Source organism: Spinacia oleracea, chromosome 1 (genome assembly GCF_020520425.1).
Source record: "Spinacia oleracea cultivar Varoflay chromosome 1, BTI_SOV_V1, whole genome shotgun sequence".
Taxonomy (NCBI): Eukaryota; Viridiplantae; Streptophyta; class Magnoliopsida; order Caryophyllales; family Amaranthaceae; genus Spinacia; species Spinacia oleracea.
Window position 1 is genome coordinate 96,039,958 of NC_079487.1, and position 14,045 is coordinate 96,054,002.

Genomic DNA, 14,045 nt, shown 5'->3' on the forward strand with positions numbered 1-14,045 from the left:
GTGATAATGAGTATTAAAACAACAAATTATTTTATTAGTAATCGTGCGTTACACGGATCCTGAACTAGTTTATTGAAATAAGGCACACTGGTAGTTATAAGGATGTATTGGTTAAATAGGTGGATGTGGTTTGTGGGCTGAAGGAGTTGCGTACTTGGTATAATTTAAGAGTATGATCACTAAAAAAATAATCATTTTATAGAGATGAGAAATTTCGTTTCTAAATAGTCTGATTCCGTCTAAACGATAGTTAGAGACGGATTTGAGGAAATAGGGTATCCCTAAAAAGGGCGTCTCAAAATCTTGAGGCGGAATTTTTGCAAATCCGGTACAAATTTGAGACGGAATTTTTTAAACTCAACACACAATTCCATTTCAATTTTAACTTAGAGATAAAATTTAGTCATATATCCCAAGTTTGAGATGCCTATAATATGCGTTTCAAAATCCGTCTGTAAAAATGCATAATTTTATAGTAAAGGTGATTCGGGTGGAATTATCTCATCCTAGTGCTAATATGGTACAACAAATATCATACTTTATAAATTAGTTCCACATAACCTGACTTTACACCAGAAATAATCCTACCTAAACCTAACTCAATTTTCGAAATAACATTAGAAATATACTTGTAAGGTGCCTCCCTCAAAAAAGGAATAATTTACATTCTCCTTACGGAACTACTTAAGGAAAATATTAATATGTGTGGGACTGTGGGGGCAAGTTCAATAAGAAGTAAACGGGACCGGTTGAAAAGAATCCTGCCCATCTTCTTTTGGCAACTTGGCTTAGCAGTTCGCACTAAAGCCAAAACGTGTAAAATGAACCATTAATTGTTGTGGCTAAGGACAATTTTTTTTTGGGCAGGATTCGTACTCTTGTAGAGTTATAGACCATGTAATTTAAAATTTGTTTTCTTCTTCGCCTGATCCGATTTAATCTGATCTAAATGTTTGTGAGTTATTTTTGCTTTTTTTGGTATGTTATGATTTGGTCTGAATTTTTCAAAAGCTGTATAATTTTATTTTAATAAAAATAAGTGATATCTCTTAAGCAAGAAGAATGGGGTGAAGAAAGTGCTAACCAAGTCGGTAACCAATCCACAAAGTCACTTAACTTTTGATGTAGATAATAGGGTCGTATGTGGGGGGAGTGGGGAGATCAAGTGGGTATAGAAAACTTATTCAGTAAAACATGTGATATTTTTCTAACTTTCAAAATCAACCACTTATTTTGGAGTGGTATTTGTTTATGTGGTTCTTTACCTTTTTTTGTGACTCATGTGGTTCTTTACCAAACACGGAGTAACAAATCTTTTAACATTATCAAGTCTCAACATTTGCTCCCTAATTAAAGACAACACTTGCTTGCAATTCAAAGATGATTCCATAGAAACGTTCTTTATATAGTTTAATTAAGTCGAAACTGATTTAATTCTAAAGCATTTCTACAGCAAGTGTAGCAACCCCAGTCGGCCTGTCAGTTACTTGGTGTTTAAAAGACAGGCACCTGACGTACTTTAAATATTAAGATGGTAAAATTAATTTTAAGTCACATTATATTAAATAATTATTAGATTTTATAAATTAACTACAATTGTCTACCTTAAAATCATATATAAATTGAATTATTACGACACATTTGGATTTCAGAACCTGAAATCCTCTTCTACTTTAGTTACTCCTTTTCCCTCTTCCATTCTTTTAAATTTGTGAAATTTATTGAATTAAGGCACACTGATAGTTTTCATGACGTATTGGTTTGTGGGAATGAAAGAGGAGTTGCGTACCTGGTATAATTTAAGAGTGTGATCACTAAACAATATTCATTTTGTAGAGATAAATAGTCTGATTCTGTCTAAACGATAATTAGAGACGGATTTGAGGACATAGGGTATCCCTAAAAAGGGCGTCTCAAAATTTTGATACGGAATTTTTGCAAATCTGTTACAATTTGAGACGGAATTTTTGAAACTCAATATATAATTTCATTTCAATTTTAATTTAGAGACAAAATTTTAGTAATACATCCCAAGTTTGAGATGCTTATAATATCCGTATCAAAATCCATCCCTAATATTGCATAATTTTATAGTGGATGATTCGAGTAGGATTATCTCATCTTAGTGCTAATATGGTATAACAAACATCATACTTTATAAGGTAATTCCACATAACCTGACTCGACACCAGAAATAATCCTACCCAACCTAACTCAATTTTCGAAATAACATTAGAAATATACTTGTAGGGTACCTCCCTCAGAAAAGGAATACTTTACATTCTCCTTACGGAACTACTTAAGGACAATATTAATATGTGTGTGGCCAAGTTCAATAATAAGTAAACGGGATCGGTTATTTAAGACTCGAAAACGTGTAGTATTAAATGCCCTGTGGCAACATGGCTTAGCAATAAAGCCAAAACGTGTGAAATGAATCCATTCACTTGTTGTGGTTACCGACACTTTTTTTTGGGCCAAGATTTGTACTCTTATAGAGTCATAGGCCAAGTAATTTAAAACTTTTTTTCCCTTCGCCTGGTCTGGTTTGATCTGATCTAAATATTTTATGTGAGTTATTTTTGCTTTTTTTGGTATGTTATGATTTGGTTTGAATTTTTCAAAAGCTGTATATTTTTGTTTTAACAAAAGTAAGTGATATCTCGTAAGCCATAAGAATGAGGTGAAAAGAGCGTTAACCAAGTCTGTAACCAATCCACAAAGTCACTTAACTTTTTATAAAGATGGTGGAGCCGTATGGGGGGGGGGGAGTTGGGAGATCAAGTGGGTATAGAAAACTTGTGCAATAAAACATGTGATATTTTTCTAACTTTCAATATCAACCACTTAATTGTATAGTACTATGCAACAATCAGATCACATAACCAAGCCGACGATAGTAAATTGGGGCGCAAAGTTAATATATTACGGACCACTTGATTTCCAGAGCGATATAATGGTACATCATTTTTTCTATAGAGCTGGAATAGGTCAGGCCGACACGTGAGCTATTCGAGCCAAAGCGATATAATGATATATACTCTGCATACTTTTCTGCATCGGATCCTGCTATATGTGCGTAAATATTAGGAGTAATTGCGTTAGTAACGATTCACATGTCCTTGTAAATTTTCATTTAAAGTATGGAGTAAATGTTTCAAAGTAGATAAATAAAATTATAAGGTAATTTCCGATAAAATATTTGATTATTCTTAAGTACTTTGTAAGTTCTATAATACTTTTTACGCCTTTTCATGTCCGACGATAAATTTTTATGAACTAGACCCAAATCCTAAAATGGCATGACTTGAATTTAATCCAACTTGATAATTATTTGACTCAAATTTGACGAACTAGACCCAAATCTTAAAATGACATGACTTCATTTTAATCCAAATTGATAATTATTTGACTCAAATTTGCCTAAAACTTGAAATTACTGGCATTAATCCCAACCCAACATAAACCTGACCCAAACTTGACTCCACTTTAGCTTGATTTCGAGTTGAATACAAATAACGACGTCGATATGACTTGGAGTCTTGGGAACATAACCCAACAAAGTTAAACGTGAACGGACACTCGAGGTTACCAGACCCCACCTAAAATGGACAACTTTAATGTTATTTCACATTATACATGTCAACATGTGGTGTGCAAACACTGTCCCAAGATCTCACTGGAGGGCCACCAGATACAGAAGTAATTATGGAAATGGACAACTTTGGTGCTAGCTTCTCCACTATTAAGAGCTAAACCTACACTTACCCCGGGGTAGGTATAGTCATTATACCTCGGTACCTTATTGGCTATATTTGCTTATTGGCTATATTTGCTTAGTCAGATCCTAGTCGGTTCCAGTTCAACCCAAAAATTTTAAAACCCAATTTGAATTTCAATTTCAAATTCAAATAGTTTTTTTTTAAAAATTGTTTTACTTTTTGTCTACAATGTCGATGAAATCGAAGTCTTATGTTTATCTCCAAATTTTTTTGATCTGGTATATTATTTCGAGTCTTTTAAGCATTCAATAGTGACTTTGGTTTGTATATTAACATTTGTGTATATTTTTGATTGAACACCATAGTTGAAATCAACCATGACTGAGTTTCGATGTAACCGATGTTTTATACAAAATGTAATTTGATGATGCCGATGTTGCGGGTATCAGATGCATCCAATCTGTAATTCGCGATATTCTGGCAAATTGAATATATACTTCCATGGTAAATGCCTGTCGATGTTGGTTATGAAGTTTAGGAGTTCGATTCTACGGTCTGGATAAAAAAATATTTATAATATACTACCTCCGTTTCAGAAAGTTCTTTACGCTTTGGAAAATGTGTCCAAGGTATGAAAACTTTGACCGTAAATTCCCACTATTATATACATCAAAATGTTACATGTAAGATCTTGTTAGATTGGTCTCGTTATTCATTTTGAGAATATTAATTTTTTATAATTTTTTTCCATACAAAATTGGATATATTAACGATCATTGCACCGGAGTCCGTGCAAATAGTAAGTGTTAAGATCTTTTTGAAACGGAGGAAGTAAGATTTAAAAAAAAAAAAAAAAAAAACGGGGCTGGGGTTTTATGCGCGATACCTAGTATTTAAAAAAGAAAACCAACTTCCTTTTTACGACACGTAAGCAACACCATTTTGAAGACACGTGGCGGACACATAATCATGAACACTTAGAAGACATGTGGCCAAGAATACATAATCAATTCTTCATTTAAAACATAATTAGTCACCTCAACATTTCTTCTTTCCCTTTCCAATTTTAGTTTACCACCGTTTAGAACAATTTAATTAGAGACATTGATTAATATATTGGCGGTTATGGTGAATCAAGAATGAGAAACGTTTCAGATAGTTATAATTCTCTGGTTAATGAATTTGACTATTTATTAAACCTATGTGTTTACAATTTTTTATAGACCGATATTCCTCCCTGACTTATTTTGCTAAATTTCTTCATTTTGAAGAATTTTATTATTTTTCTATAAGTGGGTGGAAGTTAAAATTATGTTATGAACTTCTAATTCATGTCCACCCCATTGTTTTTTGGAAAAATATTTCTTCTAATGAGGTTGGTATTAGTTAAAGCTATCATTATATTCATTTTTTTTAACCCATTTAAATCAACGGTGCATCTTCTTTGCATCCCGTTGCCTGACTTACCTCAAGCGTCATCATATTTCAAGTTCTTTTACAAACGACTTAAAAACCGACAAACATGGATGCATTTTTGTTTTGAAATCTGTATGACATCTACTACTACCACACCCCCAACTCTATAAGCATAATTTTTGAGTTTTAAAAAAATGGTTTAGTCTTTGATATTTTCCAGTATTTTGACATATCCATGTCATTCTTGATCCCAACTCTTAATTCTTAGGTCATTTTCTTTTTGGGTATTTTTCTTGATTGTGATGCAAATGACAGGGTGCGAAACTTCATGTATACTTGGCAACTGAAACATAGTTTTTAATCCAACAAACAACAATGGTGAATTTCTTAGCATATTGAAGATTTGTTGATTTCTTTGGTTTAATCAAAGAATACATATGCTTAACTTAGTTACTCCGTACTAGCATATTTCTCTTATTCTCATTTCTTTTAACCCCTTGGATAAAAAGATATTCCGTATTCTCCTAAACTAAGAATGTATTTGTGGTCTTGGGGAGCTCATAATATATTCCATAAAAGTAATGCTTCCACCCAATATATTTAGGAAATTTTAGTATGTCTATGTATCAAAATTATTAGTGAAAGTTTTTAGTGAAGTATTATACATTTATACCTTTATCATTTTGGTATGTTAATTTACCATTTTTTTTAAATGATCGAGTTTCCTAAAATATAGCCCGTGCGTAGAACGGTCCAAAAGCTAATTACGTTAAATTGATTAAGCCCTACATTGTTAACTCCACCATCATCATCATCAATGACTACTAATTCGTTTCATCATCCATTTAAATTGTGTTTACTATGAAACTTTTTAGAAGTTAAACCTAAGTTTAATATGAAATTATTTAAATCAATAGGCAATAACTAAACCATAAACTATTTACAAATTAAATCTGTGTTTATCGATTTACAGAATGTTTGGTGGAAAAAAAATTAACATCTTAAGAAGAGGACCAAAGACTTGTCTTATAACAAGAAATGGTTGCAATGGAGGTTTAGGAGACAAGTCGAACAATTTTTTTTTTTTTTTTTTTATGGAAAATTTGGGCGGCATAATTTTTGGGGGAGTTTTAGTGAGGTAGAATATATCCCGCTTAAGCAGTTCACAATGGCGGTATTGTGTAATTTTTTCCCCCCTTAGGCTAAAACTTGAAACAGGTCAACATCCCATTGTAGGGTATGCGGATTGTATCTACCCACGGTAATTATATGGACTCCCACTATTAAGGCACAACGTTTCAAGTGTGTAAGACACTTTGGTTCAATTCTTCTTTTGTAAGTAATTCTTGGTCTAGTTTCTTAGAGCGTCAAAAACTAACTCGATCTGAAAATCCGACCTGAACCTATTGAACCTGTAAATTTGTAATCAACCATGACCCTAAAATTTGTTAAAATAGGTAACATGTAACCTAACATGTACCCGACCCGACAAAACCGATAACCGATTTTTACCCGATGTTGTATGGCCTAAACCCGTACCCGATACCCAGCCGAAAGATGATCGATAACTGAATGACCCTACCAGGCAATGATTTGAACCCGATTCACACCTGACCAGACAACCACCTTAACCCGATTATTACCCAACCTTGGAGTAAATGTTTTCCGCTTAAATATTTTGAGATGACCAAATCAATCTCTGACACGAAATATACTCCCTCCGTTCCTTAATACTCGCCTTGGTTTGACCGGCACATAATTTTAGACAATTTAATTGACTTATTAATTTATTCGGTGGTAGTAGATAATGGATTATTTTTTTAAATATAGTTAGTAATAAATGTGTCAAATAAAGGGGTGGAGATGGGGTGGGGGTGGATAGAGGTTGAATTTTTTAATGTTCTTTTTAAGAAGTAATGAATATACGTGAGTCCATGGTTAAGTGAGAAATGATATAATATTAGTAAAAGTATGTCATTTATAGAAATGAGGCGAGTATTAAGGGACGGAGGGAGTATATTAATTTTTTAGTAATGTGTATTTAAACTAATACCTATCAAAGTATTGTACTGGAGAAGGCACATAATGGAAAAATTGAGGAACAATATGGAACGAAAAGAGTATAAACATGCATATTTTTTAATTATTTGTGGATCGATTTGGTTTTGAAAGGACAATCGGCAAAAAGACAAATCGCACGTAGGTTAAGTGTGTGAATAAGGCCGAAACATACTAGATGAGCTCTAGCCTCTAGCGTAAGACCATCGTATAAACAACAATCGAAACCTAATTTAAATGAAATGGAAAAGTACGGCTAACATAGAAAAAACATTGTATTAAAAAGAATCATAATTATTTAAAGAGGTGAAGAATTAATTAATGCGTGATTTCCGCCAATATATCAACTAGTGAGGTGTATGTGCCAAAAATCAGTATGGCAATACTTAAGAATACAATGCACCAAATGAGCAACTGTTGGATGAATCCCGGACGAGAATTATTGGTGCTTGTAATCTTCAAGTAACACAAGCATGGCATTGTAAGCGATGCCGTTGAACACAACAGTGCTCCGGTCAATGACATGAAATATCCAAAGTACGGTAATGCCAATGCTATAACAACTTGTGAAGCCAACAACACTATTCGAATTGTAACCTTAAAACACTTACTATTCTGATATTCATTTGAAAACCAACCTTCTGTAGAAATGACTATTGGTTTCAATATCAGTGCATATTTTGCTATTGGGGTGATCAATGTGGTGTAGATTGCGATTTGTGAGCTCACTTTATCCGTTGGAAGGTTCAGAGTTATTTGTGATTCGACACTTGACCCGAACATTAAGTACCCAAGAACTGCCATGGAGACATAAATGAATGTGGAGAGTGTAAAGCAGATGAGTAAAACCTTGGAGAAATCATGTTTTTTCTGCATAGAGGTGTATAAAGCAGGAAAAACAGGATGCGAACTATAACATAACATGTATAAGCTAATAGCAGTTGGTATTCCTTTCCACTTGAAAAAGCCAGAATCTTCAACATGATGGAATCCAACACCGTCAAAAACTCCAACCCATACAACAGACACAAGTATCAAAATAGAAGCGAAAACGCCAGTGGCTGAGATGTAAGCCAAAATACTGAGGTTATCAAACAAAACAATCGGGAGAAGAACTAGAGCGACGAGTATTATGAAGCTTGATTTCCCATCAATCGGGATTCCGAGTGATAACTTTGGAAATAGATTGTTTAGATTATCACCTTCTAAGATCAAGAAACCTGTAGTGACCATGTAAAGATCTGTATATAGAATAATGGATACAATTATTTTACCAATTTCACCAAAAGCATACTCCCCTATGTGTGTATAACTTTTGATCCTTGGATCCACTTCCATACATCGCTTCACTAGCAAGCTTGTGTAGGTTGCTGCTGCGGATATAGTGAAAAGCAAGCCTAAGCTCCACCAACCTCCGGCTGCTAAGGCGTATGGAACTATCAAAACTCCATTTCCTGAAACCACACATTGTAATACTATCAATTTCCATACATTATAATTTGAGCATCAAACTCTACTATCGTAATATATTCGTACGTACGTAGTACGTAGTAGTAAACAAACCCCTAATTCATTAATTTTATTATTCAAACAAGCTAGAATCCGTACCTAAGATAGTGTTGGCACAGTTGAATAGAGTTTTGAAGAAAGAGGTGTTGGATTCTTCAAGGGACGACTGATTGTTGTCCTTGGCCGCCGTCTCTTTCGCCGCCTCCAACTCCTCCACAAGTGGTTGCGCAAGACAGGATATGCGGCTCCCGTATTCACCGTCCATTCTTCCCATAATTATCCTTAACTTAATATGAGGACCAGAGTTAAGACTATTTATAGTGATTTTTCATATCCATCTGTTTTATGCTCAACTAAAAAATAGAGTTTTTCACCCAATGTCAAATAAATAAATAAAACAAAAATAGAGTTACTAAAATGGTCTTTATTTCTTCACCTACGGAGTACTACATACATACCAAGTGGTACATACTTCCCACTTGGCCACATTACATATTCACACTGTAAAGTCTATAATTAAATATACGGAGTGTGTAGGTGGGGTTAGTAAGTAAGTGTGAGAAATAATATAATATTGGTATAAATTTCCATTTATAGAAGCGGTGCAAATATTAAGGGACGGCCCGAAAAGGAAAGTGGTGCGAGTATTAAGGGACTGAGGGAGTAAGTAAGATGACTAGTGTGTTATACCGTATATGAGTTAATTGATGCAAATTGCAATGGAGGACTATTGGTAGTCTGGTTTAGATCATCATTGATACATCTCTATTACATTATTGATGTATCTGTTTCACATCATTGATGTATACAGATACATCAATTAATGTAATTGAGATGTACTGATGAGCCATTGTATCTATTATACTGATGTGATGTATCAGTAATATATGACCATTGTATCTCTAATACACAGTTGATGTATTCACACACAATTGATGCATTTGCAGGGTAGATGAAACGGTTGAAAAGTTAGAGGAAGAATTGTGTTTGAAATTTCAAAGGTGGGGATTCACTTGGAGGAGAGGGTGAAAATTATTACGTCAGTAGGAGTAAGGGATGGGGGAACATAATTGGAACATTTACTGCCACATTGCATGGCTGATATTGTAGATGTGAAAAAAATGTTAAATGTTGGGGGGCCATTATCAAAGAGCTCCAGTAGAAGTACAGGGAAGAAGGAGAGGGACTAGAGGGGAGAAAAAAATGTGAATGACGTGGAGCCTTTGTTTGGGTTTAGTAGAGAAAGTGCGGAAGTTGGCGTTAATGTTGTATAATCGCGGCCACCCATCTTTTTAATCAAACGGTCCTTATTGCTTCTCACCGTTCTCATTTTAACAAGCCTTCTCACGTGAGCCTAAACCTCATGTTATTCTCCACACATTTTTTTTATTGACATTTATATTTTTAGTATAAAGTTTTCAATATTTTTACGGGATAAATAATATTTATTAAAAGTAATTCATATATAATAAGTCGCTTACAATAATTATCAATATCGGTGAAACAATTCAAAGTACTACGTACTCTTTTAGGGAAAAGAATTACATAAAAACATTAGAACAAAAATACTAGGTTTATTCTTATAAGAAGCGACTCGATGTTGTCGTGCGACTAAGTAATTAATTCCTTGGGATTGGGATAGCTCGAAGGGGATTAACCTTCTGCAACGTAATCCCAAACTTTTCATCCATATCTAAATTTTCAGGATTCATTCCATCTTCAAGTTTCCAATCGTAGTTGTTAACAAGTGTAGCCAACATCAAGTTCAACATTCTATATGCCAATGTCAGTCCAGGGCAAATCCTTCTACCAGCTCCAAAAGGTAAAAGCTCAAAATCTCGTCCTTTCACATCAATTTCAGAATTTAAGAACCGTTCCGGCAAAAATACTTCCGGGTTCTCCCACACCTTTGGATCGCGACCAATAGCCCAAAGATTGACAAGAACTTGTGCATTTTTTGGCACAAGATAGCCATTAAGCTCTACGTCGGTGTCTGCCTTTCGAGGGAGGAGAAACACTGTGGGAGGGTGCAAACGTAATGTTTCTTTGATAATTGCTTGTAAGTAAGGTAGTTTTAATATGTCGGATTCTTGAATGCTGGAACAATCTCTTCCAAGAGCTTGTTCAATTTCGTTTTGAACTCTTCCCATCATATTCGGGTTTTTTACTAACTCTGTCATCGCCCACTCTAAAGTGCTTGCGGTTGTATCTGTTCCAGCGTTGAAAATATCCTGCCATTATATTGGGTGCAAATTGTTATTATGGTTAATTATTTTAATATATATATTTTTGAAGGAAACGGAAGCTAATTCATTAATCAATTATTTTACCGTCTAGTAGTAGGTAATTTTTACCGACTACTTTTTAGTCGAAATTCGGCCAAACTCTGACCAGTATATCACAGACAACCTAAAAATTTTTGCGACCAAAAAATCTACTTTACCGATTACTTTGCGGTCGGAATAACACCGTTTTCTTGTAGTGTTTAAAATATAAACATTGAACTTTGATTAAATTTTCGATGTCGTAGGTGGTTCTTTATAAATGTGATATAAAACAATAAAATAATACATATATGATTTACTACATCATTTCAATATTTTTAGCAAATCATATCCTAACATATATAAACCTAAATATATTATCAATATGGAAAAATATATCACAAAATATATTTTCAGTTATTATGAATATCTCATACTCTAACAGATAGACGTACTACGTAAAATATTGGGCTACATTAGTTATTTTATTTATGTATTTATTTTGTTGAGGGGAATTATTAGTTAAGTTATAATAACTAGAAAAGATGCAATTTGTTTTAAAATTTTCAAGCATCATATTTAGTCCTAGAACATAAGGTCAATGTTGATGGAAATTGAAGCAACATTACTTACCGCAAGAAGATGATTGATTTCTCCCATACTCAACTCATTCTCTCCGTGGAGGTTGAGAAGTGTGTCTAGAATGTCATTTGTTTGTTTAGCATTTGAACCATTTGTTGATCGAACTTTCTGCCTTTCACGAATAATGTCTTGGAAAACAACTATGAGTTGATCAAAATAAGCAGCCAAACGACGCCTTATACCAAAAGGATCAACGTAGCCAAGAATGGGGAAATAGTCAGCATAATTTGGTCTGCCAATTTCCTCCATCATATTCCACATGAGTTGCTTGAACTCTTGGGAGACACTAGACTCATGGCTCGCTAATTCAACTGAGAAAAATGTGTTTGATAACAAATTTAGTGAGGTGGTAAATGCGGCTCTCCCAATGTCAACCGGTTGCCCTTTCTTAGAACAATCTTGCACGTATGCAAGAAGTTGTTTGACCTTGGCTTGTCTTTGGGCTTGACTAGCGTCAAGTCGCTGATTAGAGAGCAATTGAACGGCGGAAATCTTTCTAAGATTCCTCCATTTGGCTGACACAGGCAACCATGACATGGAGAGTTTGTCATGGTCTCCTGCCCTAACCGAATCAGGAATTGTTCGATTTGATAATAACTGGTCATTTTTAAGGAACATTTCTTTGGCAACTTCAGCAGAAGACACAACAATAGTTGTGATGCTTCCTAACTTAAGGCTCACCAAAGGCCCGTGAATCTTAGCAAGATTCGCAAATGAACGATGAGGTTTTTCTCCAAGGTCGAAAATATTGCCAAAAATTGGCATTCTTTTCGGCCCCGGTGGGAGTTTGCTGGACTTTCGAGACTGGCAAATGAATGAATGAATCAGGTGAAAACAAATAAATAAAATGGGAAGTATTAATGCAAGTGTTGTGTTTTCCATGGTTGATAAAATGCTTAAAGGCCAAAATATGAAGTGTGAGAAAATATGTATAGAGAACCTTTAATTTAGTTATTGTTATATGATTTCATGCATGCTTTAACCCACTATTTATACACCTCAATTGAGTGAAACTATTGAAATATTTTAAAAAGTTTTCAAATAATATAAAATATTCGCATATTCTCCACATGTAGTATACCAAAATAATAAAAAAAATCTAGATTTACAGCAAGAAATTTCTTTGTTCACTACTTGATACATGAAACACGTTGTAGTGGACCTAATTTTAATAATACAAAAGCTAATCATATGAGTACAAAATACAACGTGTTCCGGTGTTGTAAATATGGAAACAATGGGCTTCGAATGAAGGCCCTTTTGTATGTGTTGAAGATCTTGATTGTTTGAATGAGTAGAGTCCGAATTCACCTACACAAGAGCAAAGTCACTAGCCTCGGGGGTGTTTCCGAGGAAAGCCCCTCCGATGCCTAAGTAAGAACGATGCTCGGATTCTAGAGAGAAGTTCCCTAGAAGAGTAGTCTTAAGGCGATAAATTGGACGTACCTTGAGGTGTGAGCCTTGGCGGCCTATTTATAGTGTTTGCATAATAAATGCCCATAGGTCATTTATTGCTATTGGGCCTTGGGCCTTAATGGATGGCTGAATAGCCATTGGTAGGTTTGATGCTGTTGTTTAGAGCCATTGGGCTTTGGACTTAGTGGCCCAATTGAGAATCAATTGGGAGCCCAAACAACATGCCCCCCAGACCCGGTCCATTTAGAATTAAATGGGTGGGTTTCCAGCTGTCAGAAGTCCGAAAGTTCCCTCTCTTTTTTGAAAAGGGATGATTTGCGTTGATGACAAGTGTTGGGAGTTGTATTGTGTCGTGGAGATCGTGGGTTGAGGAAGTTGATGCGCCCCTTTTCTTTTCTATAAATACGGGGTGCTTTGCTCTTTTCGAACTTTTTACTCCTTCTTTCAAACCCATTCTCTCTCTAAATTCCGGCGATCGCAGTGCAATTTGTTTCTTCAGATCTACGAAATTCGGCCAACTTTAGACTTCGGGAACTTGTGTTGTTCGTTTTATCGGCGAATTCCGCTTCGGAAAAAGGTAATTTGTTTTTGAATTCTCCTCTTTTTCTTCGTTTTTCCTTCTACCCCTCAATCTCAACCCTAGACCGAGAATTCGCGGCCATGGCAAAGAATAGGGGGAAAAGCAAGTTCGTCGTTGGCTCCTCTAGTGAGAGGGAGAACGTGCCTTCGGGAAGGTTACCGAAAACTTCGAGGGGTCGGCCTTCGGAGAGGCCGGTGGAGAGGCATTCGACTGGTTGGGATGCTTCCAAAGATGATGTTGTTGGCGGGTCTAGCGTGTCTGAACGCGCAACTTCTGGTAAGAAAGCTGGTTCTTCGGGTGTGCGCCGCTCTTACCCTGAGTTTCCAGTTCATTGGACTGAAGCTGATCCGCAGGGCAAGTATGCCCCGATTCTGCATGAGACCACTAAGATCGATGGTCCTTTGGAAAAATCGGCCAGTGGTGACTGGTTGGTGGAGG

General features: G+C 35.3%; 2 protein-coding genes across 2 annotated transcripts; both read right to left on the reverse strand.

The window, feature by feature from the left end:
- Window positions 1-7,453: 7,453 nt before the first annotated feature.
- LOC130467891 (amino acid transporter AVT1I-like) lies at window positions 7,454-9,325 on the reverse strand. Its single transcript, XM_056836887.1, has 2 exons — window positions 8,805-9,325; window positions 7,454-8,650 (listed from the first exon to the last, which is right to left on the reverse strand). Exons 1-2 carry the CDS (start codon window positions 8,977-8,979, stop codon window positions 7,515-7,517), a joined length of 1,311 nt encoding a protein of 436 aa, XP_056692865.1. The 5' UTR covers window positions 8,980-9,325; the 3' UTR covers window positions 7,454-7,514.
- An 819-nt stretch (window positions 9,326-10,144) lies between these two features.
- LOC110779367 (cytochrome P450 76AD1-like) lies at window positions 10,145-13,520 on the reverse strand. The gene is made up of 2 exons (XM_021983881.2): window positions 11,603-13,520; window positions 10,145-10,936 (listed from the first exon to the last, which is right to left on the reverse strand). Exons 1-2 carry the CDS (start codon window positions 12,491-12,493, stop codon window positions 10,325-10,327), a joined length of 1,503 nt encoding a protein of 500 aa, XP_021839573.1. The 5' UTR covers window positions 12,494-13,520; the 3' UTR covers window positions 10,145-10,324.
- Between the last annotated feature and the right edge of the window lie 525 nt (window positions 13,521-14,045).